This window comes from Rhinatrema bivittatum, chromosome 12 (genome assembly GCF_901001135.1).
Source record: "Rhinatrema bivittatum chromosome 12, aRhiBiv1.1, whole genome shotgun sequence".
NCBI lineage: Eukaryota > Metazoa > Chordata > Amphibia > Gymnophiona > Rhinatrematidae > Rhinatrema > Rhinatrema bivittatum.
In genome coordinates, this window is record NC_042626.1 from 25,051,349 (window position 1) to 25,077,715 (window position 26,367).

The following is a 26,367-nucleotide window of genomic DNA, read 5'->3' on the forward strand; positions in this document are numbered from 1 at the left end:
CCTAACTTCCTAGAAGTTGCACTGAGCACAATAAGTGTGCGTGGCATAATTAAAGGTTTGATGCATTAATTAGGAGCCCACAAGCTCTCTGTGAGATGAAAAGAATAGCAGATGTGGCGGTGATGTGAAGTTGGCATGCTTTAGATAAAATTCAGAATCAAAAGCCCGTGAATCATTTTATGTTCCATGCTAGCAAAAACGAGTCCTGAGTTCAAAGCCTTGCCGATTGCTTTGCAAAATTCAGTTTGATCATTAGAGGGTGTTGAGGGGCCATTTTTCCCCTTTAACCCCTCTGGCCCCCCCCACCCCCTCCCCTCCAAGTAATTTCTCTGAGCACATCTCATATGAATCCTGAAACTACCTGGAAAAAAAAAAAAAGCTAAAGTAAAACTTTTTTTTTTACTTTAGTGGCGTTGATTTCAGGACAGCAAATAAAAGTGTAGAGCACAAACTTGTGATGTTAAGCCATGATGTCCTAGAAGAGGCTCTTGGCAACCCCTTGTTAAATTATTTGATGAAAACAGAGGGCTGTGCTTAATGGGAAGAGATTGGCAGCGTATCACAGGCCAGACGTTTGGATTCCAGGTTCTGCCAGGGGCCTCTCTTTGTGATCTTGGGAAAAGTCACTTTATTTCTTCCTGGCTCACGCCTACCCAACCATATTGGGCTAACCACACCGGTAACATGGCTTCTTCTCTCTCTCTCCACTTTGTATAACTCCAGGGTCTGGTACTGGCACGTACATTTTCAGATTTACCTCTAAAGCCCAGGGGGCTGATGTTTGCAGGAAAGGCGCCGTATACAAATGTGGCATTTGTCTCTTTCCCCGGTAAATCATGCTGGCTAGGTCACGACGTGGTCCAGATCCACAGGCAGGAGAGATGTCTGACCTCAAAGAAACTCACAGCGAGGTATGCTGGGGCTAAACACAAAATACCATGTCCCTGCTGTATTGTGAAGCTAATAGTAATAGACTTAGTCATAAAATAAACCAATAATCCCCTACCACCCACTCGGTTTTGATGGTAGGAGCCCTGCTCCGGTAGCCTTCACCATGAATGGCATTAAGAAGTCTCAATTTTATTAGCATTAGAAAAAAAAAAAAAACACAGCAGAGTAAACTGGGGCACATCTTGACTTTGCTATTCATTGTTCCCCCTTTCATTTCTCTGGATTTGTCGCTAGCTGAGAAGTGATTTTACTTCCTGCTGGGGGTGTATTCATGGAGCGAACAAGATGGAGTTAGTGGCTCGCGAGAGAGAGAGAGTCTTGTCTGCTGGTACCAGTTAGTGGGGTGGAACTCAACAGGACCTTACCTGCCCGCCACCCGCGCTCACGCTCAGAATTCTGGGCGGCAGGACCTGGAGAAAGGGCAGACAGCTTTCAGCGTGCGACTGTGGCCTTCTGACGCCCGGGGAGCTTTCCTTTTCTTTGCTCTCTTCTGTTGCTTTTCATTTTTTTTTTTCCCTTTTTTAACCCATCCTCTTCCTCGCTGCAAGCTCGCCCATCCGTTCGGTTGAATGAAGGGGCCCTTTCCTTCCCAGCACCCCTCCGGCGGCGGCAGCGGTGACTGAGAGAGGTTCTAAGCATTGATAGGGGGGGGTCTGGTGTCCCCCGGGAGGCGTGCACCCTGGGGGTGATGGCACCGGGAAAGGCCATTCCTTTTCCTGGGACAGGACGTGCAAAGAACACATTAGGGTTCGTTCCCCAGTCATCGCTATACTTGTTTTTGGGGGGGGCGGGAGGGGAATGGGGCAACTTTCAAACTGCCTGCCTTGGTGCAAAGCGCCAGTGCACTTTTTATATGCGGTCTTTGCAGCAGTTTTGATAGGGCAGATACACGAGGGATTTCACCTTTGAAAATTACCCCGGAATACAAAGTGCACGTGGAAGCTTGCACTCCCGCTTTCTGTGCAGGTAAAATTTTGCTAGAAAAGTACGCACGTAGGTTTGATAAAATGCCATCCGCGTGAATATTTTTCCTCCCTTAGACTAAACACGTCGTCCCGTTCCCCCCCCCTCCCCTCCACCAGGTCTGCAGCTAAAAATCCTGGCATCATGAAATAACACGCTGGGGACTTTTAGTCGCGTAGAGGGAGGGTAATTTACCAGATGGCCGAGGAACGCAGGTAAAATGTCTATCACCTGCGTAAATCGCTTTCTGATTTGCCTTCCCCAACTCCCATAACTGTGGAAGAAAGACAGAATTTGGGAAATGTCACCTGAGAGAGTCTCCTGGGGGAACAAGTGTATTTTCGGCCGCTAAGTGAAAATGGCAATCGGTATATTTGCTTTATGAAGCCTTACTGACAACGTAAGAGAGAGAGAGAAAAAAAAAAAGCTGAAGACAAATCATTGCTTTTGCCATTAACAAAATTGTTTTGAAGCGACATGGAGAAAATCAGGTTTAATGATGTCATCACAGGACCTGTGCAATAAATCTTAATGTGCGGGTTATCAGGCCTGGGCCTGTGCACACTTATGCTATGCATAAGACCTTATCATGCATGTGAACAGTCTCTCATCACATTAATTGTGCATGCTGAAATCATCATTTTCCTATATGCAAATAAGGGAGCACCATATGCAGATGAGGGTTTACTTGGGTGCACAGGAAATAGCAATGGTATGCGCTCCACATCATCTGTTTTCCGTGGACTCGGGTAAACCTGAAAATTAAACACATGCCTAGGACCTGGTGTTAATTTTTTTTTTCCTAAGGTTACTTTAACACGCTCTAGCCCCATCTAATGATTACCAACATCTTAGGCGACATTGGTATCTGCTGCCATATTTGATATCTCTTGGCCTTAATTTATAATCATAGGCCATTTCTCCAAACCCTTTTATTTTTATTTTGTATCTTTTCTTGCAATTAAAAACAATAGATTTTGACACTTGGCTTCGGACTGGACGTTTGGTCATCGGGATATATTGTGGGGATTTATTTGACTTACAATTTGATCTTGGACTTTTGGATAAGAGTTTTAAGAAGAGGGCAATGTATCTTGTCAAGATAAGTGTCAAAATCTATCGTTCCGTTGACTTTTAATAGCAAGAAAAAATACCAAAAAAAAATAAATGGGGTTTTATATTGTTTGGAGAAATAACCTATTATATATATAAGGCTGATGGATTTTAGATGCGGCAGCAGATGCTCATGCTGCCTAGTATGATGGTCATTATTAGATGGTGCCGGAGTACGTTAAAGTAACCTTCGAGAGAGGTATGAGCGCCGACGGTGGTGTTTGAAGAATCTCTCAAGGAGTATTTTTTGGATGTTGCTTTTTTTTTTTTTTTTTTATCAGGTTTGGAAATCTCCCTAGCAAACCAGCCTACGGTGAAAGGGACCAGTTAGCAGAGGAGGTTTCATCCACATCATCCCCACCCTAGAGCAAAGCCAAAGTGGCCATGGTGACCCCGGGGCAGTCAGCCAGTGCCGTTCTTAAACTGGGCAGTGGCGGGGAAGGAGAGAATTGTGATCTCCCCCTGCTCTGGTTGTTCTATAAACCTCTTTGGAAAGAGGGTAGGGAGGGGGAGCCAGAGGGGGGGAGGGGGGATAAAGGGGCACTCGAAGCTGTGGTCCCTTTGACCTGCAGTCTGGTGGCAGTAGAAGGAGGGAAAGAATCCGCTGGGTCATGGTGATCCCCCTTTAGCTTTGCTTCCAGGTGGGGTGGGAGAGGATGAAATACCTCCCACTAACCGGATCTTTCAGTTTAGGAAGGATTTCCTACCGCAGCTAATGTGAGCCCTGTGGCCACATTGTTAAGGCCAATTTTTACTGTGCTATCTTTAAAATAAAAAAAGATTGCATAGTACATTAAGTCTATTTTTAACATGCTCATAAAATCTTTTACTGAGTTTCATGGTAAAATATTTCTAGTCCAAGTTTTATTGCATAGGGCCTTTGGGTGGCTGTTGCCTGATACCCGAACAGTTGCCCTTGTGGCAATCACTTTGATGACATCACTCTTTTGAAAATGATGAAATCTTACTCCAATAACATCGTCCAAGAATACCAGGAGTACCATTGTAGCTGCTCAAAAATACAGCAGATTACAAGAAAACCAGCCAGGTAGATTGGGAAGAGAGGCTACTTGTATACAATTAATCACAGCACACTGTCACTATCCCTTTCCCCTGTCATCGTCCTTCCACTGCCCCTTGCCTATCACCTAGTACTGGCATCGTCACCTTCCCATCCCCTGACATCATTACTTTCCTTCCCTCCCTTACTCCCCTGGCACCACCAATTCCCTTCCGTTCCCCCATCACCAACTTCCCTCCCACCCTTTGGCATCACCATCATCCCTTTCCTCCCTCCTTCCCAGTCCTGTGGCATCACCACCTTTGCTTCCTTCCGTTACCCTCTGGAATCACCTCTTTCCCATCCCCACCCCCCCCCCCCCCCCGGCAACACTGCTTTTTCCTTACCTCTCACCTCTCTGGCATTACCATCTTCCCTCCCCCACTTGGGATCATCTTCATGCAGCAAAAGGAATCGCACAAACGGCGCTCCGCACCTGCTGCCGCCGCCTTCTCCTCTGCCGGCATCCCACTGAAGTCGGAACCAGGTGGGGGGGCCCCCCTACTCTCACGAGGCCCGCCAGCTCCTGACCTCAGCAGAAAGCCGGCAAAGGTGGAAGAGGCAGCGGCCGGCGGGGAGTGCTGCTCACTGAGTCTTCTCTCGCAGGGCACCAGAATTTTGCGGCACACTAGTTGGGAGCCTCTGCTCTATTAAATAAACATTTAAATTGTGTTTTAATACCATAGTGAATAAAAATTTGTAACCAAAAGATGAGAAATCTGGCTACACCATTACAATATTTCAATACCATGGGAATTTCATTCACCGCTTTGCAAAAGACATCAACCAGCCACATCTGTGTCCTTGTTTTTTGTCTGCTCATAATAGATCATTGTTCTGTTAAACCTGTGTTTTAGTTATTTTAGTTTTTTTTTTAATTTGACTTTTTATTTTCCTTTTATTTTTTTCTTTCATCCAGATCCCCCCACAACTCTCCCTCCTCCCACAACAACCACCACCACCACCACCACCATCCCCACCATCATCGCAGGTATGGTACCTTCCATAGGCATTGGAAATGGCCTTTGTTGCACGTTCTCTTTAGTGTGTTATGTTTGAACTCGGGCAAAGGCCTGAGGAGCCCCCTCTGTTTTACCTGTTTTCATGTTGATTGGAACAGACGGGGACATTTCAGCGTTCTCATCAAATTGGGGTGGGGGGTGGGGTGGGCAGCTGCTCCCCCAGCCTCCCCTGCAGTAATCTTGATGGTATCACCAGGTTGCCAGATATTCCATTCCCAGCCTTTTCAAACTCCAACCAGGGTTATAGATTACAAATTAGTCTGTAAGCTGGTAAAAAACAGACAAACCAAAAATAAAGGGGGTATTTCCTAGCGTGTAGCAGATGGACTCATTACAAATGGGTATAGGGTGCTCGTGCTAGCAGTTGGAGACGGATCTGACGTCAGCACGTGGTACATATACCCCTGCAGGAAGTGCAGCAACTCAGTAATTTCCGCCTCCAAAGCAGTTTGGAGCTACCTCACGCTCGCTGAGTGTTTTTTCCAAATTCTAACGACTAAATTCATAGAAGAATCCTACCTGAAGACGAGCCCCGCACTCCTGTGGTGATACCCTCGGGTCTCTCCCCCAGTTGAGTTTCCCGAGGTGATTTCCGTGGTCCCTCGGAGGTTCGCGCCTCGGTCTGGTGGCCGACTCTCAGCAGGGACCTAGCCCCCGAGTGAGAAGGGCTCGGGCGTGGCAGAGTGGCAGCCTCGGTCCCGGCGAGGACTTGGCCCCCGAGCGAGACGAGTTCGGGCGCGGCCTAGAGGCAGCGGGTGCACTTCCTCGAGCGCGGCGGTGACGGTAATCACCCTCTCCCCCCGCAGTCGGAGACCGCCCGGGTCGCAGCCGGGAAGCACCGAAGACCAGGTAAGGCGTACATCTTTACTTTTGCTGGTCTCTGAGGAAGAGAGGATTAGGGGGGTCTGCCTACGTGGCAACCCGCCAAGGAGGTCGCCATTTTGCCTGCCTGCTCGCCGTTCGCCATCTGCCCTGGTTCGCCGCCTCGCTCTAGCGCTCAGTCCAGACTAAGCACACAGGCGACGGGCGCATATGTTAGGCGCCCAAAAATAATTGGGCGCATATTTGATAGAAGCGCACATTGAAGGGCGCACCTGGATACACATTGATTCAGCATACGGTGCTAAGCGCAGCGCACGTTGATTGGCGCACGTTGATCGGCGCACGTTGATCGGCGCACGTTGATCGGCGCACGTTGATCGGCGCACGTTCAGAGGCGCAAGCTGATAAGCGCACGTTGTTAGGCGCACATCTTCTCATATAGTATAAAGCGCATAGAGATAACAGACGCGATGGAGCGTATGAGAGCCCATGCGTCCGCAGAGCCAGCACCTCCAGCATCAGGCATAAGAGCTCTAGGCCTCTGCTCAGCATGCCACCTTAGAGCCACACAGAGCGAGGAAGCAGACTCCCTATGTGCCCAATGTGAGGAGGCCCTGGGAGTTCCAGGCCAGGGCCGGTCCCAGCCCAGCATACTTGCCAGTTCCTCAGGGAACACCCCAGACCTAGCAGGCCGTGGTGAGCAGCCAGGGAACCCTAGAGACCTGGTGCCCCTAAGGCTAGAACCTGCTTCGCTCTCCTGGGTAGAATTGTTCAAGGGGATTCACGCCTTTGTCCAGATGCAGTCTGATCCCCGAACGGACCCGTACGTACCGGATGACCCTACCCCTGGACCCTCTAGGCCTAGGCACGGCCACCCGCCACCCGGAAGCCCCACTTATGGGGATTCAGATTGCTCTGTGGAAGAAGACAAGCTCCCCGAGGAGGGAGAACTTCCCTCGGCGATAGAGCCGTATCGAACCATGAGACGCTTCTTTCTTAAGGAGGATCTCCCAGACCTGGTCTCTCAATGCCTGTCTGAGCTGGCTATCCCGGGCCACGGCACCCCAGGGCAACCTAGAATGAACCCCTGCTGGAAGGCCTTCGCCAAATGGCCCACCACTTCCCCCTCCTACAAGCAGCACAGCAGCTAATCGATCTCGAGTGGAATGCGCCGGAGGCCTCATTCAAAGGGGGTCGGGCCTTGTCTGGCATGTACCCCCTGGACCCAGCAACCAAGGAGCTGCTGGCATGCCCCAAGGTAGACACCATAGTTTGCGCAATTGTGAAGCGCACCACCATTCTGGTGGAGGGAGGGGCGGCCCTCAAGGATGCACATGACCGGCGCATGGACGCCATTCTGAAACAAGCCTTTGAGGTGGCAGCCATGTCCCTACGAATTACGACCTGCTGCACCATGGTGACACGTTCCTGTTTATCACAAGCCAGGAACAACACCCCGGGAGAAAAAATGGAATCAGCCCTCTCGTTCCTCACTGACGCGGCCTCCGACCTAGTCCGTACGGCAGCCAAGGGAGTGTCATCCTCAGTGGCAGCCAGGAGACAGCTCTGGCTACGAAATTGGTCAGCCGACTCCTCCTCCAAGACGCGCCTTACGAGAATGCCCTTTAAGGGATCCCTCCTATTCGGCAGTGACCTCGAGAACCTGGCTAACAAATGGGGTGCCTCTCCATTGCCCCGTCTACCAGAAGGCAAGTCCAGGAGGAATCGGCACCCCTTTCCTAGGCCATCCAGGGGTAGAAGCTCTCAACGCTTCAACCCTTACAGGACTCGCTACCAGGCACCTCGTTCTCAGACCAGGAACCAGTCCTTTTGGACCAGGCACAGCAAGCGGGGAACCGGCTTGGGTTCGGGTCCCGGCCGCACCCCACAATGAGAATCAGCCGACCCACCTGGGGGAAGAAGCCATAGGGGGCAGGCTAACCCTATTCTACCGCAGGTGGGTCGAGATTACTTCGGACCAGTGGGTCCTCGCCATTGTCCGGGAAGGGTATTACCTGGACTTCCTTCACCTCCCTCCGGACAAGTTTGTGGAATCTCCTTGTCCCGCCCCGCAAGAGGGCGGCGCTGGAAGCTACCTTGGGAAGGCTCCTGTCCCTAAAAGTCATAATTCCAGTGCCTGCATGGGAGATAAATTCTGGGCATTACTCCATTTATTTCATCGTGCCCAAGAAGGGGGGCACCTTCAGACCCATCCTGGACCTCAAGTCGGTCAACCGGCACTTAAGGGTCCCAGAATTTCGCATGGAAACTCTTCGGTCAGTCCGAAGTGCCATACAGCCAGGGGAGTATATCACATCCCTGGATCTGTCAGAAGCTTACTTGCATATCCCAATCCATCGGGATCATCAGCGCTATTTACGCTTCAAAGTCCTGGGACAACACTTTCAGTTCCGGACTCTACCCTTCGGGTTAGCCACCGCGCCACGGACCTTTACCAAGGTCATAGTAGTGGTGGCGGCGTCAGGAAGGAAGGAATTCTCGTCCATCCCTACCTAGACGATTGGCTGATCAGGGCAAAGTCGCCGGAGGAGAGCCACCGGGCAACCAACAGAGTCATATCTCTTCTGGAAAGCCTAGGATGGGTAGTCAACACAAACAAGAGTTCCCTACAGCAAGATGGGCTCCAGAAGGGTCTGTCCCTCAATTCAATCAAGGTTCAGGTGGCAGCGCTATCCTGCTACGGCCCCAGGAGTGACAGCAACAGCATTGCCACACACCCAGACGTTTCACGTTTCCTGAAAGGCGTCAAACACATTCGCCCGCCACTGAAGTGGCCAGTGCCCTTGTGGAACCTCAACCTAGTTTTGGACTTCCTAGCGGGACCTGTCTTCAGACCCCTCTGAGGCCTGTCCCTCCGTTTATTAACCTTGAAGGTGGTGTTCTTGCTGGCCGTGTGTTCCGCACGCCGCATCTCAGAGCTACAAGCACTGTCCTGCTGCGATCCGTTTCTCAGGATCACCCCAGGGGCTATCCATCTTCGCACGGTTCCTTCCTTCTTACCCAAAGTAGTCTCGCACTTCCACCTCAACCAAACCATATCCTTGCCAACCACGGAAGGTTTGAAGAAGTCAGAAGAAGGTCGAATACTGCGCCATCTCGACATCGGCAGGCTGCTGTCCAGATACCTGGAAATGTCGGAAGCAGTACGAAAGACGGACCACCTGTTCGTCCTTCACAGCGGGAAGAAGCAATGGGAAGCGGCCTCACGGGCAACCATTGCCCGCTGGATCAAAGAAGTTATCAAGGCGGCCTACGTAGAGGCGGGAAAGCCACCACCTCTACGGGTCAAGGCTCACTCTACCAGAGCGCAAGCGGCCTCCTGGGCAGAAACTAGGATGCTGTCGCCTGCAGAGATATGCAGAGCGGCAATGTGGTCCTCCCTCCATACCTTCTCCAGATTTTACCGTCTGGACGTCCAGGCCAGAGAGGACACAGCATTTGCAAGGGCAATCCTAAACTGACCTCGGGCAGCCTCCCACCCGGTCCGGGAGTAGCTTTTGTACATCCCATTTGTAATGAGTCCATCTGCTACATGCTAGGAAATGGAGAGATTATTTACCTGATAATCTCGTTTTCCTTAGTGTAGGCAGATGGACTCAGCATCCCGCCCGGCTGCTGATATGCATGGGGATTCACCGATTCAAGGTAAGCCATGTTTTATTACATAGGGCATCCACCCTGCTGGGTGTCGACGCCTTCCGGTTGAGAACACTGGCGGTCTCCAGCTACTGTCAATCGGTCAGGTTAATCATGATTCCTGTAATCAATCGGTCAGTCACACACATATATCCATAAAGCATTTGCAAGGAAGATTACTGAGTTGCTGCACTTCCTGCAGGGGTATATGTACCACGTGCTGACGTCAGATCCGTCTCCAACTGCTAGCATGAGCACACTATACCCATTTGTAATGAGTCCATCTGCCTACACTAAGGAAAAGGAGATTATCAGGTAAGTAATCTCTCCATTGCTGAAAGTGCTGGTCTGAGTCTCCTAGAGAGGGTCACTTAAAAGCATTGTGTGTGGCCTTTGTTCCTCAAAGACAAGTATGCTGAGCTCGTTGTCTTTTAATGCTGTAACCGCTAATTAATAAATTCTGAAATGCATTTATCCGAGAGAATTCAGAACTGCAAATCTTGAAGTGCAAGTGATGGAAAGTCACCTTACATCCTCGATGCTTGAATCAAATGGGGGGAAGGGGGGCGCCAGCTGTCCGTATTGGGGGAAGGGGGGGGAGGGCAAAGTCCATGGGCACTTTTAACCCGTGGGCTTTGCATCAATTTTGAATGCAGCAGTGCATGTGTGCCATTCGCTCTGCAGCTTGGCCGTGGGCGCTCACGGGATGTTGGCGCCCGCTGGGTGGGCAGGTATTTGATCCACAGAAAATAGTCTGCCCGGTTTTTAAAGTCCCATCCACGTGCTCCCGGGAGCGCGCGTGTGCGTATGGTGAACCCCACTTGCATATTTGCTGCCATGTTGGGGGGGGGGGGGGGGGGTGTGTGTGTGGCAGTTTTCAGACTGTCGATTTCCGTGCACAAATTACTAATTACCTGCATCGAAGGCTTCACAAAGGACCCCCCCAAGGGAGTAAATGTGGAGCATCGTGCACAAGCTGCTCCCAATTTTCAAACGGGAGTTCATGCGCACAAGTCCAGTTTGAAATTTTATCCTGGCAAAAATGCTCACACGCAGTTTTGCTGAAGAGAATTTATGCGCGTGCTTTGGAAAATCAAAAAAGCGTACCTGAAAGTCACAGCCCTTCCCAGACTTCCTCCCCCCCCCCCCCCCACACCGCCCTCTCCGGAATGCCTCTCCCCGTGAGCCCAGTTTTATACCTAGTCATGTGCATGAGAAATTACTCGCTCCCGCCCCTCCATGTGCGTAAAGGTCCGCGGTAGGGGTGTGCATTCGTTTTGAACGCATATGTAAAACGCAACTTTTTTTTTTTTTAAACTTAAAAAAGTGATGATGCGCAACGCATCGCGATTTTCAACTTATTCAACATAGCTATGTTGAATACGTTGAACCTAAATAAACACTTAAACCCCCCACCCTCCTGACCCCCCCAAGACTTACCAAAACTCCCTGGTGGTCCAGCGGGGAGTCAGGAAGCCATCCCTGTATTCCTTTGTGAGGAGCACGTGACGTCGGCGTCACGTCGGAGTGACGTGGACGTCACGTGCTCCTCGGCGCCTCCGCTCCGGGACCCCCGCTGGACCCAACCGGAACTTTTGGCCAGCTTGGGGGGGGTCAGGAGGGTGTGTTTTAGGGAACCGGTGAACGTATGGACAGACCCTCAACTTATGGAATTCTCCATATGTCCATATTGAACGAAATCGACCCTCAACTTCAACTTATCAACGCAAACTTTTTGTCTGCACATCCCTAGTCCGCGGGTCACGTCACATGATTTCCTAAAGCGCCATTTCTGGGGGGCAAGGTACTGCTGTTCCGGCAAACGTGCCATGGAAAATGACCCTCCCTGTGGCAGGAAGGAGGCATCTTAGGTTTTGTTCCGTGGCAGAGAAAGACTGGCATGATAGGTTCTGATTCCTCTCAGCAAAGCAAGACTACAAGTCCACAATGGCTGAAGGATGAAGATTTTAAAGGAGGGATGGGCTCCGCCCGACCCATGTGGACCTGAATCCATCCACCTGGCAGCCCAATCCTGTGAGCTTAATCTTGCCTTTAAAAGACAATCTACTTACTTTTATATTTTTTGGCCATTAAAAGGGTTTAAGTCGAAATTTACAGCTGTTCATCGTTTTTGTGTACATGGCCCTGTGGCTCGTATTGATGAGGCATTTGCCACCAATCAGTGTGGCATGCCCAGAGACATCGAAGCCATGTGGCAAAATTAGTGGCCACTAATCTGGCAGAATATTTACTACCAGCTTGTTAATAATAATAAAAAAAAAAAAAAAAAAAAAAAAAAATATATATATATATATATATATATATATATATATATAGCATGGGAATGACTGCATGCAGATTTGTTAGCAAAGCCATACACGTTCCTCTCCATGGTAGGTCCGTATCTCTCTCTCTCGGGTAGAACATATTAACTTGCATACATGCTGACATCTGAAAGTGCTAAAGGTGCAAGACTTGAGGGAAGGAAATATTGCAGTGCATGCGAAGGGAAAGGAAGCTCTGGAAAGGAGAGGGTGGAAAAGTGGTCCTTGCGGTGACGAATGTGCTCGCACTGTCTCTTTGCTCATTGTGCATGGAGTTCTGTTCTTTTGAAGGTACCCGAGATGCTCTACTCCGTGTGTGTTTGAGACCAGCAGAAGCAGCTGAGCTGTGTTGTGCGTTTATCCATGTTACCTTACAAACTGGGGATTCTTTTCGGTAAAGATTTTGACACACACAATGGATGAAAGGCCCTAGCTAATCGGGCTCCTCATGTAATGACACTTTCTTCCTGCAGGCAGAAATGCATCGGAAATCTCTCTGTAGGGTCCCCTTTTTATATGTTTGTTTACTGCCCCCATTCGTTGCCGTTTTTCCAGATTTTTTTTTCTTCAGAGGAAATTAGTGTTAAATGCAAGGGCTACAAGAACATCCAGTTAGAAGCCAATTACACAGCGAAGGAGGATGTGTTGAAAGCCAGCTAGGGTTTTGGAACTAGCTGAAAGGAAAAAAAGTTACTTTAGAAGATACCCCTAGTGGGTAAATTGCTCACATTTTTCAATGAAATGCTTTCCTTTGTGACCCATAAGTGGGAATTAGGTTTTATGGCAGAACGCGCTGCCATGCTATTTAAAGGTTTCCTAGCAAACCAATGTAGTCGGATTACCCACGCTCTTTACCTGCTAATGCTGTATTTCTCTGCATCTTCTTCTTTTTTAAATTATTTGCATTACATTTGTTTTGAGCCAGCAGATTCCTCCTGCTCAGTCAGCGACAGGACCGTGATGCCAGCGCTGGGAGCCACAGCTACCCATGGATTCCACTCTCTCTCCCCCTTCCCCCCCACAGCCTACTTTAGTAGACATTAAATCTCTGCTCCACTCTTCCTGGTCTGCCCATTGCAGCAACGGTGCTGAGGCCAGGAACCCCTGTGTCTCGTGGTCTCGAAAGCCGGCCACACAGGTGTCACCATTATCGCTGATCACTCTTGTTTGCGCAAAAACCATTATCCTCAATCAAATGGTTAACGAGTGGCCTTGAATTGTCCGACTCCCCCCCCCCCCCCCCCCCCCCCCTCCATCAAAAGTCTGCAAACGGGACAGTTTTCCCATCCTGCTGCTACAGCCCAAGCGTGCAGCTTTTCAGACCATAGCTTTGGCTTTGCTCGTATTCACGGTCACGGTAGCCTCCCATCTCAGCAGAGCCTGGCAAACTTTACTTTCCGCGGGAAAGAGTGCATTGAAGCTGACTGACCCGAAAGAAGAAAAAGCATCGAGGCCGCCTCATCTCCTTCAGCCTTTCTGTCAGAAACGTCACCACGGGGAAATGGTGCTATTTCCAGATCCACCTCAGGAATCGGCACCCACTGCTGATGTAACCTTCCAGGAAAACCTCCCGCCAACAACATCTGCCCCCTTGCCGAGTCCATAGACAATTGCAGAAGCCCGGGGGTCGCTGTGCAAATTACATCTCCTTGGCAATTCAAGCCACTGGTAAGGCATGGCCTGCAAGGCTCAAAAAAGCTTCCCTGCAGCAGGTTTTTGAGAGAGAGCGACCCCCTATTTGGAAGTAAGTGGCACAGAGAAGCAGCTTCCATGGAAATGGCCTCCGGAACAAGGAAAGCAACAGTCAGTCCCCCTCTTTGACTCAGTCTATGAACTGCGTAACTGTGAAAGTTCACGGTGAAGGTCAGTCAGCCTATTACGCAGAGCAAGGTGAAAAAAAAAAAAAGAACGTGGAGAAGGGATGCGTGCCTTGGTTGTTTTGCAAAGGTTATTTCTTGCAGTGTAAATGTTTTCAGCATTAGATGGCGGATGCACCTAGAAGACAATGCTAGGCCTAGAGAAAGCCCTCCATTACCACCCCCCCCCCCAACCAGGTTAGGGACATGTATCCATCCGTTTGGGGGTGTGAACCAGAGATTAACTGAGGGTCCATAGCATTGCTCAGGAAGTAAACTGGGCAGAATCTAGATTATAATTACTAGAAAAGATCAGCTCAAGCCTCAGAAAAGCAATGAAACAACCAAAACAAATGAGAGCTAAATGTTACAGTAGAAAAAAAAGGTTTTGCAGTGCATCCTAAACATAAATACAGGGAAAATTCAAAAAACAAGAGGCGTCCCGCAAGCCAGTCGCTATGCCCAGCAAAGCACGGGCCCACCCGGTCTTATCAGTCATTCACCTCACAATGTTAACTTTTTTTTCTTTAACGTTTTTATAAGCAAATAAAAGGAACAACAGTCCAAAACAAACCTACAATGGCCGTGGTTTTGCGAAGACACTTCTTCAGGGGGCTATATGTAAATTCAGAACCCAAAGACTGTAAAAACGGATGCGCAGGTCTCAGGAAAACTTCACAATCTAGGCAGGCCTTTATGGTTGTCATCTGCCGCCATGTATTCCTGTTTCTGTGAAAAAAAATTCCCTCTCTGTTACAGAGAAATGCAAACCGCCGTTCCTGTCATGAGATGCACTTCACGTTTCCCATGATCAAACTGATCATACTGACCTCGATGGAAGCTACTTTCTATGAATCCGATCTCCCTTAGGTTCAAAGGGTTATCCGGTTTTAATGAAATTCACCTGCCTGCGTGTACAGCACTGTAGCATAAGCAAGAGAGAAAATGTTGTGTGTCGGCACCATTAGCCGAGCTGAGATTTTCATTCCTTTGATGTTACTGTACAGCAGCTAATGAAGAAAGCTTTCATGCATTTAGACACCAAATTAAAATTAGTTTAAAAAGAAAACAAATATTCTAGAAACCTGCTGAAATTCTGATTCTTGGAAGAAAACGTCACCGAATTAGGAGAAAGCCGTTGTCACGTGCAGTTTGTCAGAACCATAAGAAAAATATCCTTGATTCCTTCCTGTATGGAATGCCAACATCCTCTCTCTTGCATTCTTACTACACTGTGATAAAATGAGTGAATTAAGGTCCTTTTGTAATGATAATTCAATAAGTGAGGACGACAAAGTAGTAAAATTTTTTTTTTTCCATGTAAATGTCATACGTGGCCTGATGGCTCTAAAGTGACATTTGGAAATGGTGAGTGCTATGAATGGGTAAAAGAGATCCCGTTGGCACAAAGTGTTAGTTCCACTTGCCACGTGGCTGTCCTAGACCTCTTGCTGCCAACCCGTTGCTCGCTGGCAGGACCTTCCCAGCATGAAACCCCCCCCCCCCCAAGAAGAAAGCCAGGCTTGAGGAATTGGAAACAGACTAAGGAGATTCACAACCTAACAATAGGCATGCAAAGCCAGGTAGATCTGGGGTACACATCAGGGAGAGCAGAGCACTCTTTCTGGGCACCTCACCAGAACCAGCAGCAATGTGATTCACGGCTGCCAATACCTTAAAGAGCAACAGTAACCCGCATCTCTCTTTCCTGAACCAGGGTGGCTAACGGCCCATATTTTGCCTCTTGAATGATGTGGTAATTAAAAATAGCTTAGTGTAATTGAAGAAATAAATGATGAGAAGTTTGCCGCAGATGTTGACAGAGCCTGGAATGATGGCACAATTGCAGGATGCACAGCGTGACTGAGGACCTGGGCTTGCTGAAAACAGTCCCAGCCACATTTTGAGAAACTATTTAAAGCTTGATGATTCATCACGGCAGCAAGGCGGTGAGTGCTCGGGAAGGGGAAAGATGCTTTCTGCACTGGAATGGCTTTTTGTGCGTGTCCTTCAGCGGATGAGCGAAGGAAGCAGACCTTGGACTCTCCCAATCACGGCGAACGGCCAAAGCATGGATCCACGGACACCTGCGAGGAGAACCCGGAGAGGAAAGGAAAAAAAAAAGAGGCCAGTGGGGCCTTGGATTCCTGGAGGTGTGGTAGCCCTGCTGTTCCTAGGTTATAATTCTGCAAACCCGTCTCATTCTGTAATGCTGTTTTGTATTCCCTCAGCCATTAGAGAAGGCATCACCGCCATGTGTGAAGAAGGTCATGGTGGATCTTTGGTCTCCCTCCCCCCCCCCCCCCCCCCCCCCCCTGTCTAGCATTATAGAGTGAAGGAAAATATCCATGCATGTGTTTGGCTAACAACAAGGGCAGGTATCTATTAAGTTTTGGGAGCCATGTCAACCCTTATGGGATATCTAAGCAGTGGCAAATGCAGTCCTTTTGTACTTTCTCCAGATGATTGCTCAGCAGCATGGAGGAATTTCACCGAGAGATTAACACAGAGACACCCCCCCCCCCCCCTCTGAAATTGCCTACATAAGGAGCTTTCTTATGCTGGTGTGCACATGTTGGTCCGTCGAGGACAGAATAAAAGAAAGACACTAGCAGATACCTGTAACAGTTGAGGTAAAGGCCATTCTGTGATCCGGCAGCTTGCGTAAAGCTTTGACCTTCCTTTCGTTTCTCTTTCTTTCTCTTCTTTCTCTTTCTCTCTCTCTCTCTCTCTCTGTGCCACAGCTGCCTCGTTCAGCATCTGGTAATAGTATAGTCAATGAACCCACAGCCATTTGTCCCTTGTGGCCGAGTACTCGGCGGCCTGGCTCTCCCCTCATTAGTGGTTAACCCAGACGTGCTTTACTGGGTTACTTGAAGCCAAACTGAAATTTGCACTAAATTTATCTCCGCAGACGTTGAGCTGCCGTTTGGATAAATGTAATAAAGCTGGAGCCGTCCAGAGCTTTAAAGAAGTGAAAACGTGGCAGCAAAAGAAAGAAAGAGGGTGAATGAGGAGCCAGCTGTCCAGAAGGCTCCTGCAGTAGTTGGGATTGTGGTTGAGGCAGAGAGGCCAACAGATAAAATATGAGGGGAGCCTTGTTCTCCCCCCCATGCTTGGAGGGCTGTGGGCAACATCCAGATGGGTCTGCGGAAAGCCCTTCTGTGCCCAACTGCCCTGGCCCAGCCACAGGCAGTGGGAGAAGTTTAAGATCGGTCTCTTTTCTTGGGCAACCAAATCATCCTTGGGAAGATTTCCCTCCTATCTTTCTTTCTTTTTTTTTTTCTTTTTTTCGCAAAACATCTGCTCTGCAAGGGATGCGAGTCCCAAGAGAGCACGGCTGCAAGCGTTTCTGAAGAAGTTCAAAATCACAATAATTTAAACAGAAAAGAGAAAATAGCACAAGGTGCTAATTGGAGGTCAGGTGCCTCATTTACAGTGGGGTCATTTTTCAGTTTTAAGTGTAAAAAGGTGAGGTGGGATATTTTGCCCCCTTTGCCATCACCTCAGGGGGGGGTGGGCACAGCCAACGTGCAAGGATTGACTTCACTGTAGCGAGGCTGGTAACTTTCAGCCTAAGTTTTCTGCCGACCCGGCACCTTCAGTGTTTTTGGGCCTTGCTTCAAGCTCCAAACCAAAAGGCCCCACGCCCATCAAGTTAAAGGAGGTAGCACCATTAACTGCAATGGCAAAGCAGATCCCCCGTCGTTTGAACCTCATGGTTTATTTTCTCCTCCATGCTGCTCCATCCTGTTGCAAAGCAAATTCAGCTGAAGAAACGGGAGAAATCGGGGGATTCTTTATGGGGGGGGCAGGGGGGGGGAAATAAATGCAGCAGTTTGGGGACTCGAAGGAGAGCCAGCATGGAGTGCAAATGTTGGCCCAGCCTTAATCCATAGTTTTAAATTGATGTGTTTGGACATTCTGTATAATTATTGTTCCTGACTGTTTCCTTGTTCCTGGTTCAGTCCCCCAATTCGATGTAAACCGATCTGATATGGTCTTTTAACCATGAAGGTCTGTATAGAAAAGTGTTAAATAAATAAATAAAGACATTTCCAAGAGACTTGGTTAGGTGATAAGTAAATGCAAATGAATGTAAATACAATTATTCACCAGAGATTTTCACTACCATGGCCAGGAAATGTGAGGCCTCCCCCTAGTAAGCCATATGCTGCCAGCTGCGGTGCTCGTCTTTCACTGCTCTGAACAGCACCTCCATCCCGGCCCTCCCCAACCAGTACAGGGACAGTCAGAGAAGGAAACAGTCATACATCAAGCAAAATGATGCTCCGGCACATCAGAGGGAGGAAAAAAAAAAAGACCACGGCGGGGTCGCAACCTCTGGGCGTGAGATGAGCCAACCCCGCCGTGCCAATGACCTGCAGGCGCTGTGCTGGGAAAGCGATCGTTTCGGTTCCGCTGCGGGGCTCCGGCCAACGTGGTATGTTTTGAAACTGCCCCAGTAAAGCCTCACCCTACTATAGGTGAATTAAAACGGCAATCAGAAGACCTGGCGGGACCCCTCTCATTGACTTTTAGGAAAAGAAAATAGCTGAAGTGCATCGCATTGCGTGCAGAGCTAAGCCACTCCGGATTCTTTCTTTTTACTTTTAATATTGACCCGCAGCATGGGAAGGGATTTTCAGGCGCTCATGCGCAGCCCACCTGACCCTGCCGCCCTTAGCGAGGCCTTGCAAGTCCCAAGCAGTGCCGTCCTGCTGCTCAGCAAGGTTCAGTTTGTCTACTACTCATGTTAAAGGCAAGAAAAGTATTCAGGACGGTGGGGGGAGGGGAAGATGAAGGGAGAAGTATTTACATTTCTGAATTTAATTTTCTGTCCTAGGATTTTCATCTACATCGGGAATTCTGTTTGAGGCCATGGACTAAATTTATGGATTAGCTTTAAAGCCCCAATCTGTCACACGCAATGAACAATTCTAAGTTGGATAGGAGCCACATTAAAGGATTAGAATTGTCACAGTGGAGCCTGTATTGCTGACGTTTTCAGCTGAGCATTACCCAGCAGCTCCCTGAGGCACTCGTCTTTTACTCGTATCTCATGTAAAAGGGTATTGACGGACAGCCATAACTGGAGACTGCTGCTTGCCAGCATTTCTCCCTGTGTCGTAGACGTCGTCCGCCATTAAATGCTGCAACAGAGGGTGTGCACTGGACAACCGAGGCGGGGGGGCATTTCCATTAGCAGGCTGCATACGTTTGCGGGGGGCTGGTACGTACCAAAGTTACACCAGTTTCCAGAGCGGTAAAATCCACTTCGAATAGCGTTCCGGCAAAAACCACGCGTGCGCACAGTCGCACCTGCTAATTTGGTGTGCATGGTTTCGCCGAGATAATTTTATGTGCAAGCTTTTTTAAATTAAAAAAAAAAAATCCTTTAATCCTACGTCCACCCACCCTCTAGAACATGCCTCCCCTCTGTGCGTGAACATAGCATGCAGGGCTGAATTTTCAAAAGCAGCGACACTCATAAAAACTGCGTTCTATGCCTATAAGTAGCTCTTTGAAAAATAGCGCTGGCAGGTACTGTATGCACAGTTCGTGATTTCGTACATCTGTTTCTGTGCAGACTAAATAGATGCTCCAGGGCCGGACCCGAGGAGGGATCAGGATTCGCACTCCTGTTAGTGAGCCAGATGTAATTTTGTGCACATATGCCATGGGGTTGGGAGAGGGACGGATCCCGGCGCACATACCTGCACATTTTTCCAAGTGGACTGGTGTGCAATAAATATACTCCTGGCTGAAGCCTGAGGCTAAAAACATACCTGAAGATTTCAGCCTATGCGGGCTATTTGAAAACGATCTTCTTAACAGCAGAAAGAAAATTGTTAGTCAGATGAGTGTTTTCAGGGGCCGTTTTTAAAATTAAAAACCGTCATGTGCAACGTTCTATGAATAGGACCGCCATATGATTTTCTGCCGGCTCCAGATTCCCATGATCCATCGCAGGTAGGATATCATGGCGCTCAGAGAGAGCATGGGAGTTCTTGAAAGTCAAGGACACGGAGGAGGAGTACCAGCAACACCACAACTGATTTTGGTGCAGCATTTCATACAGGAAAGGCTGAAGTCTTGGAAATAAGCAACCGAAGCTGTCTACTGAGGCAGGGAATGGTCTTCAAAGTAGAAGGATATCCCCAGTTCCTTTAGAAGGCTCCCCCAACAGTGACAGCAAATTAAAACCTGTCCTGGTGAGATGGTAGTTCTGACCTATTTGCTCTAACTCCCACATCCATGTAGTCTGGTGCTTTTTATCCTGCATTCTAGGCTAAGGTTTTGGAAATCAATCTATCCCCTCCCCTCCCCCCCCCCCCCCAAAAAAAAAAAAATTGGCGACTCAATTCTTACAGTTATACAATAAAAATAAAAAATACTATCGAGAAATGACAAAAAAAATGTTTAACTCCTTAGAATGCTCACGGCAGCATTTATTTATAGGTAAAAATAAATAAATAATGATGTTTACCAAAGTGACAGGGTATTGGACACCTTCAACCGGTAGATTAATAATGTGCATCTGCATATGCTGGAAAAATGCGAATTAGAATTCGAGACTGATTGCAATCAATAACAGTACAAATACTGTACAAAAGAATTGACTTCTGAAAGGACTGTGTGTCTTGAGACGTTTTGTAATTTAAAGCAAAATTAGGATGCACACTTTTTTTTTTTTTTTTTTATTATGTGATCTAACCCTGCATTAAAAACTCCACCTAAAAATAAGAGGGTAAGCGATAAAACAACTTTTGGTGTATAGCTCGAGTTAGTGCAATACAAAGCCATCACCTTGCTGGTTGACAGTGTCCAATACCCTCACGGTTTTGTGTAAATGTTTTTTTATTTTGGGTTTTTTTTTTTATCTATGAGCAAATACTGAAGTTTCTTAAAAAAAAAAAAAAAAAGTTTTAAAAGACTTAGACAAGTCTCGATAGAATAGGTGTTTGGGAAAACCAGGAAAGAATCTTCATGAGGGTGTAAATATCAGATTGGCTGCAAAGCTACTGTGGCTTAAGAGCATGTGTCAGGCCTGTCATGATGTGTGCAAAACATACGCAGACTTCTCATAGTGAACCAGTTACTTACAGTTCCCTGGGGGTACAGCAGGAGCCACCGGCATGGGCATGGAAGCAAGCACGATTTTAGGACCTGGTCAAAGCAGAGCAAAAAACAGAATGGGGAGGAATAGTAGAAACAAAAAACGAATTTCGTTTCGGTTGTTACTCAAGATGTAAGATATGGTGGGAGGGTTTGGGGGGGGATTCACCTAACACTTTTCCTTTCTTTTATTCTGAAATGAAAATGTGGAATTCCAGACAGGCTGGAAAAACAGCAGATTGTAAATGTTTAATGGCTGATCTGTAATCACCAAAAACGTCTGTTAATTACTTTTTTTCCCCCTTTCAGCTCCAGCAGGAATGGGACGACCGTACTGTGCTGTTTTGCATGGTTTATTTGCAAACATAACAACCTTAGAATTTGGATTTTGTTTGTTTGGGCTTTTTGAATTAGTTAAATTGCAGTGTATGCTGGGTGAATTTTTTTATTTTTCATCTATCAGAGAGTCCTCTTTAGAACTGTACGGCCCGGCTCACAGAGCATCAAGCATACATGAGCCGCTGTTGGTTTAATTCCGAAGCCTCTTCGTTTTAGTCCTCATATATTTGAGTTCAAATGGTTCCCCCAATTTTTTTAAAATTAAATAAGAGCTTTTTTTTTTTCTGGTCTCACGCTTTTAAAAAAAAAAATCTCCTTCCTCTCCTCCCTTCCCCACTCCCCAATTGTTTCTGATGACAGCAGCCACAAATTACTAGGATTCCTAACACAGTGGCATTGGCTGAGAGGAGGAGAAGAGCCTTCGCAAGCATTAAATACTATTTTAACTAATTAAATGTGGAGTTCAGTTTTGCATTCAGTGTGTAGTGGCTGATAGGTGCTAGGCCCATGTGCCTCGCAGCGTGGCTCTTTGTGTGAACAAAATAACCAATGAGCTGATTAATTAGGTGGCAAAAATTATACACAAAACAATAACCAACCACAAGTGTTAAGACTTATTAGAATACCAAGCAAAAGCTAAGAATTTCAGAGGCCTTCATACTTAATGTCGGGTGAACTTGAGAGTCACTTGATTTAGTTAGAGAGACTTTGTATTGCTCACTTATGGCCGGATTTTAAATCGGCCACGCGCTCAAATATCGTCACTTAGGCGCGTGGCTGTGCCCTGTGTGCGCGCCGGGTCCAGGAAAGGGGGCGGGCTGGGGGGCGTGGTCTAGTAAGTAGTGAAACAAAAAAAAAAATTGTAAAATTGGGGACAGGGTGGGGAAGAGAGGGGGAAAAGGGGTTTAGGTAGGGGGAGGGAAGGGGAAGGCCCGATTTTTGTTGCTGCGCATGCTTTACAAAATTTGGCACTCCTGCGCGCGCACATGCGCGCGCGGCCCGTGGATCTTATAACATGCGCCCGCGTGTTATAAGATCGGCGCATCCTTGTGTGCACGCAGACATTTTAAAATCTACGCCTTAACCGTTAAGGTGACTGATACTCGATTTGTCTATCATCATCGGTCTCCATAGCGCATCCTTAGGACGCCGTGGATGCCCTTGATTGACGAATTTTGGGAAATTCAGGAAATAACGACATAGAAACGCACGGTTGTCGCCACATTTTTAGCCCCTGAAGAAGGAAGTTGATTTCGAAACGTTGTATCATGTCGAGCTTTGGGGGCTTCCGGCAAATTCGTCAGAAAGGTTTCCCACACTGGCGTTTTAAAAAAGAACTTTAAGGTAAGTGTCTACAACAATTTTTCCTTTTGAGCTTTTTATAAAATGGCGCATCCATGTGCGTACGCATATGTTTAAAAATCTAACCCCAAGTGAGCAATACGTAGTCTCTCTAACCAAATACAAGTGATTCTTGAGTTAACCCGATGTTATGTATGAAGGTCTCTAAAATTCTTTTTTTGCTTAATCTTTGTGTGAACAGTATGAAATTTCAGCCAGCACACACTGCTTCCAGAGAGTGAAAAACAGGCCTCGGCTTTGTACACATTTTGGGTGATTCCCAGGACGGCGCCGCTGTAGCGAAACACATTGCTGTGGCTGACGTGACTTACCCTCTCTCTCTCTCTCTCTCTCTTTGGATTTTCCAGGAAGACAGAGTAAAAAAAAAAAAAAAAGAAAAGATAAACCACCCTCCCTGCGAATGTGACAAGCATTTCTTAATGTGTACACACAACTGTATTCTTTCCCCTCTCATGTTTAATCTAGCAGTCCTAGCTGGAAAATGCACCACTGTGGCAGCACTGTCGAAGGGAAGCCTCTGCCAGTTTTGGTTTTTTGACAGCTCCTCCCCTTTTGCCTTGCTCTGCACTCAGCACCTCCACAGTCAAAGCCTCGTTAGAGTATTAATATTCATTTCTGAGCAGCTTGCCCCCGCCTAACGTTAATCACTGTGATGCCAGCTTTGAGAACGGATGTGCCCCATTGGTTAATGTAACTGGTTTTGATAACAGAGCTCCTTTCCTCCTCCCCCCCCCCTGCTAAGTTACTGTTTTGGTTTGGCATTTTAAGCATGCGAGCTTTGAACCTGTAAGTATTCTTGTGCTTTTCTGTGACGCTGTATGTCTTCGTCAGTGCCTCCGAACCCCCTCATGTTGCACTGTTCAGAGTATCGACAGGGCTCCTGAAAGCTTGTGTATGATCAGTGCAGAGAAAACGTAAACTCTGAATTCACCGTGGCCTTATGGGCGTCATGCAAATTGAGGAGAAATGCCTAGGTAAGCTCATCCACTCTTAATTAGGCTGGATTTGCAGAAGTAGATTACAAGTTTGCGTGCACTTAAACATTGCCTTTGACTGAACAGCTGCTCCTTCTCCTTTGACTTCAATGACTTTTCTGTGAACCTTATGGATGAGTTTCAGATACTTTTGAGGGCTGACTCCAAAAAAAAAAAAAAAAAAAAAGTTCCAGGGCTGCCTTCGATTGGGTTGCGCATAAAAGACACGCAGCTGTGCAAATGGCAACCGCATCTGTCGCACCATTTAGTAAATGGGCCAATCGCTTTTGATGGCGATTACGGATATTAATATAAAACGAGGCATGAAGCCAAGGAAACTGTTGAGCATCCCTTTTTTTTTTTATTTAAACTTTTCACTATTAAAATAAAATGAGCAGGATAGATGTGCCGATCTTTTCATGAGAAGAAAACTGCCTCAGAAAGGAGTCGTCGTCAAAAGGTCGAGGCCCTTCCTGAAACAGTGAGGGAATGATGAGGTCACAGTATGCGGCTGCCTGTGATGCCCCTTATATCTTAATACAACTGTATTGTTTTACTCGTTTATTTTTTATTAAGGCAAAAGTTTCACCCCCTTAATGGGGCTGCTTTCTCCGCTTTCAGCTTCATGCATTTGCAAGTTTTAATCGCACCTTTTTCAGGTTCAGAGAGGGCTGCTTGGAAGGCCCATGCAAGTAGCTTTTGAATGATGATCAGAACATTGGGGGTGGAAGCTAGAATGGTGCCTAACGGTGATTTTCAAGATTTAAAGCAGTTCTTATAGCCTTCTTGTCACTAGAGTAAGCAAATCATGGAAGGCGTCATTGGATAATCCATTGGAGCCTTTATGTAAGTAAAAAGATACAGATACAACATTTGTTGGGTTTTTTTCTCCCCAATAAATATAGGGTGTGCACAAAATGACTCATCATAGTAGCAATGCATGTGAATCGACAGCATAGCATAGTGGGCTTTAGAGCAGAGGTTCCGAAACCTGTCCTGGAGGACCCCCAGCCAGTCAGGTTTCCAGGATATTCCCCATGAATATGCATGAAATAAAATTTGCATTCTGTGGAGGCAGTACATGCAAATTGTATTCATGCGTATTCATGGTGGGTAGCCTGAAAAACCTGACTGGCTGGGGGTCCTCCAGGACAGGTTTGAGAACCTCTGCTTTAGAGTGTTCTGTGTTTAAGTAGAAATCTCTGCTCCTGTATTTAAACCACATCGCATAATCTTGCCACAAAATACGGAAGCAAGCTGGTAATTTAATGTGTGCTGCTGTTTATCCCTAAAACCTCCTGATAGTGATACGTGGTGCAGAATCTTGATACCGCAGGCCTATTGGTCGAACAGTACAACTGCCTGCCTTCAAGAACAATGAATTCCCTATCCCTTAGCCACCTCATTAATGCGGGGCATCTCATAACCAAACCGGGTGAATACGAGCACCCTGTGCAACTTGTACTGTATTGCTATGACATCTAGGGAATCTTTTGTGGGAGCTCTTAGAAGATCAACCCAAAGAATTACTTTTTTTTTTTTTTGTTGAAGGCAGTGTTTTGAAGGCACAAAATCACTCTCCCAACAACAGAATCGAGCTGGGTCCATGATCTCTTGCATTCCGCAAGGACACAACGGGCACCAAATTTACAAAAAAGTAATTCTCCTCACTTTGCATGCTCCCCTCCAAAATTTGATCCCTCCAGGAAATTCTGAGAAGTAAAAAAAAAAAAAAAGCAACAACAAAAAACCCAAAGCCTTTCTCTTCTAGTTCACAGGTTTGAAGCTGAAGGCATGTGTTAAACAGTGCAGCTCCCGTCAAATGCTTTTTGATTTCCCTCATTTATTACTGCTTGCCATGCAATGTTCTTTGAAAGCTTGCTCATGTTATTACCTGTTCCATTTTTTTTCCATTTTTCCCTTTTTTTGCATGCTGTTCCTCCTGTTTCCTCCCTACCTCCAATCCTCTGTTCCCGTGTGTAGACACCACGCTGACGAAAGAACCCGAAGTTTACGGTTGGTATCACATTATTGTTTTTCTTCCTTCACGGCTCTGCTGACCAGCACGGCAAGTCCCCGGGAAGGGTTTAAAAAAAAAAAAAATCAAATAGTCATCTTCATGGGGAAATCATTTTTCAAGTGACCTGATCTCATAAATACACAATTTTCAGGGCTGGATGGATAGCTAGCTGAGTCGTTTCTGTTGTGACTTTGCAAATCCAGTCGTTACAATTGTAGGCACAGAGCCATGCACCCATGTGGATAGAAATAGAATAGAAAATAATAGCTCTTCACCTTAGCAGTCTTTGATTATCTATTTGTTTTAAAGCTAGTTGAACAGTGCAGAAAGAAGTGAACTTGTGGCACCTGCTTGTGGTTAGGGATTCAGTCTCACTTTTAGGGATCAAAGCATTGTCCCAGTATGTCATCCGTAGAGGAACTGCTGGGTTCCTTTTAATGACCCAGGTTGGCCAGTGTCTGAGACATGATGCTGCGTATGATGGGCCTTTGGTCTGCACCAGCATTGGCCTATCCTAGACTTCTGGCCATAAAAACAAAACAAAAACCATGTCTAATAAAATTGAGAAAAGACTTTTCATAGTTACAAAAAAAAGAAATGCCCCTCCAAACCCCACTGTAGGAACATGCACCAAAATTCACAAGTCTGCTTTGCATGTAAAAATAGCAATTGTGCACCTACGTTTGGCTTGGATGCTCAAGTTTTTCTTTTTACGTGCACAGCAAACATTGCTCATTTTTTCTGCTTCATCTGGTAGTGGACTTGTGCTCCTAAATTTGCTCTTA

General features: G+C 47.2%; 1 protein-coding gene across 7 annotated transcripts in view; it reads left to right on the plus strand.

Moving 5' to 3' along the window:
• Positions 1-26,367, plus strand: part of CADM1 (cell adhesion molecule 1) — a 564,860-nt gene that overhangs the window by 511,029 nt on the left and 27,464 nt on the right. For 5 of the 7 annotated variants that reach the window (XM_029572377.1, XM_029572371.1, XM_029572373.1 and 2 more), the window contains 2 exons: positions 5,007-5,078; positions 25,546-25,578. In XM_029572377.1, coding sequence (XP_029428237.1) covers positions 5,007-5,078; positions 25,546-25,578 — 105 coding nt within the window. Of the gene's footprint in view, positions 1-5,006; positions 5,079-21,196; positions 21,459-23,419; positions 23,550-25,545; positions 25,579-26,367 lie in introns of those variants that run through there. The other 2 variants (XM_029572372.1, XM_029572378.1) reach the window with 2 other exon arrangements.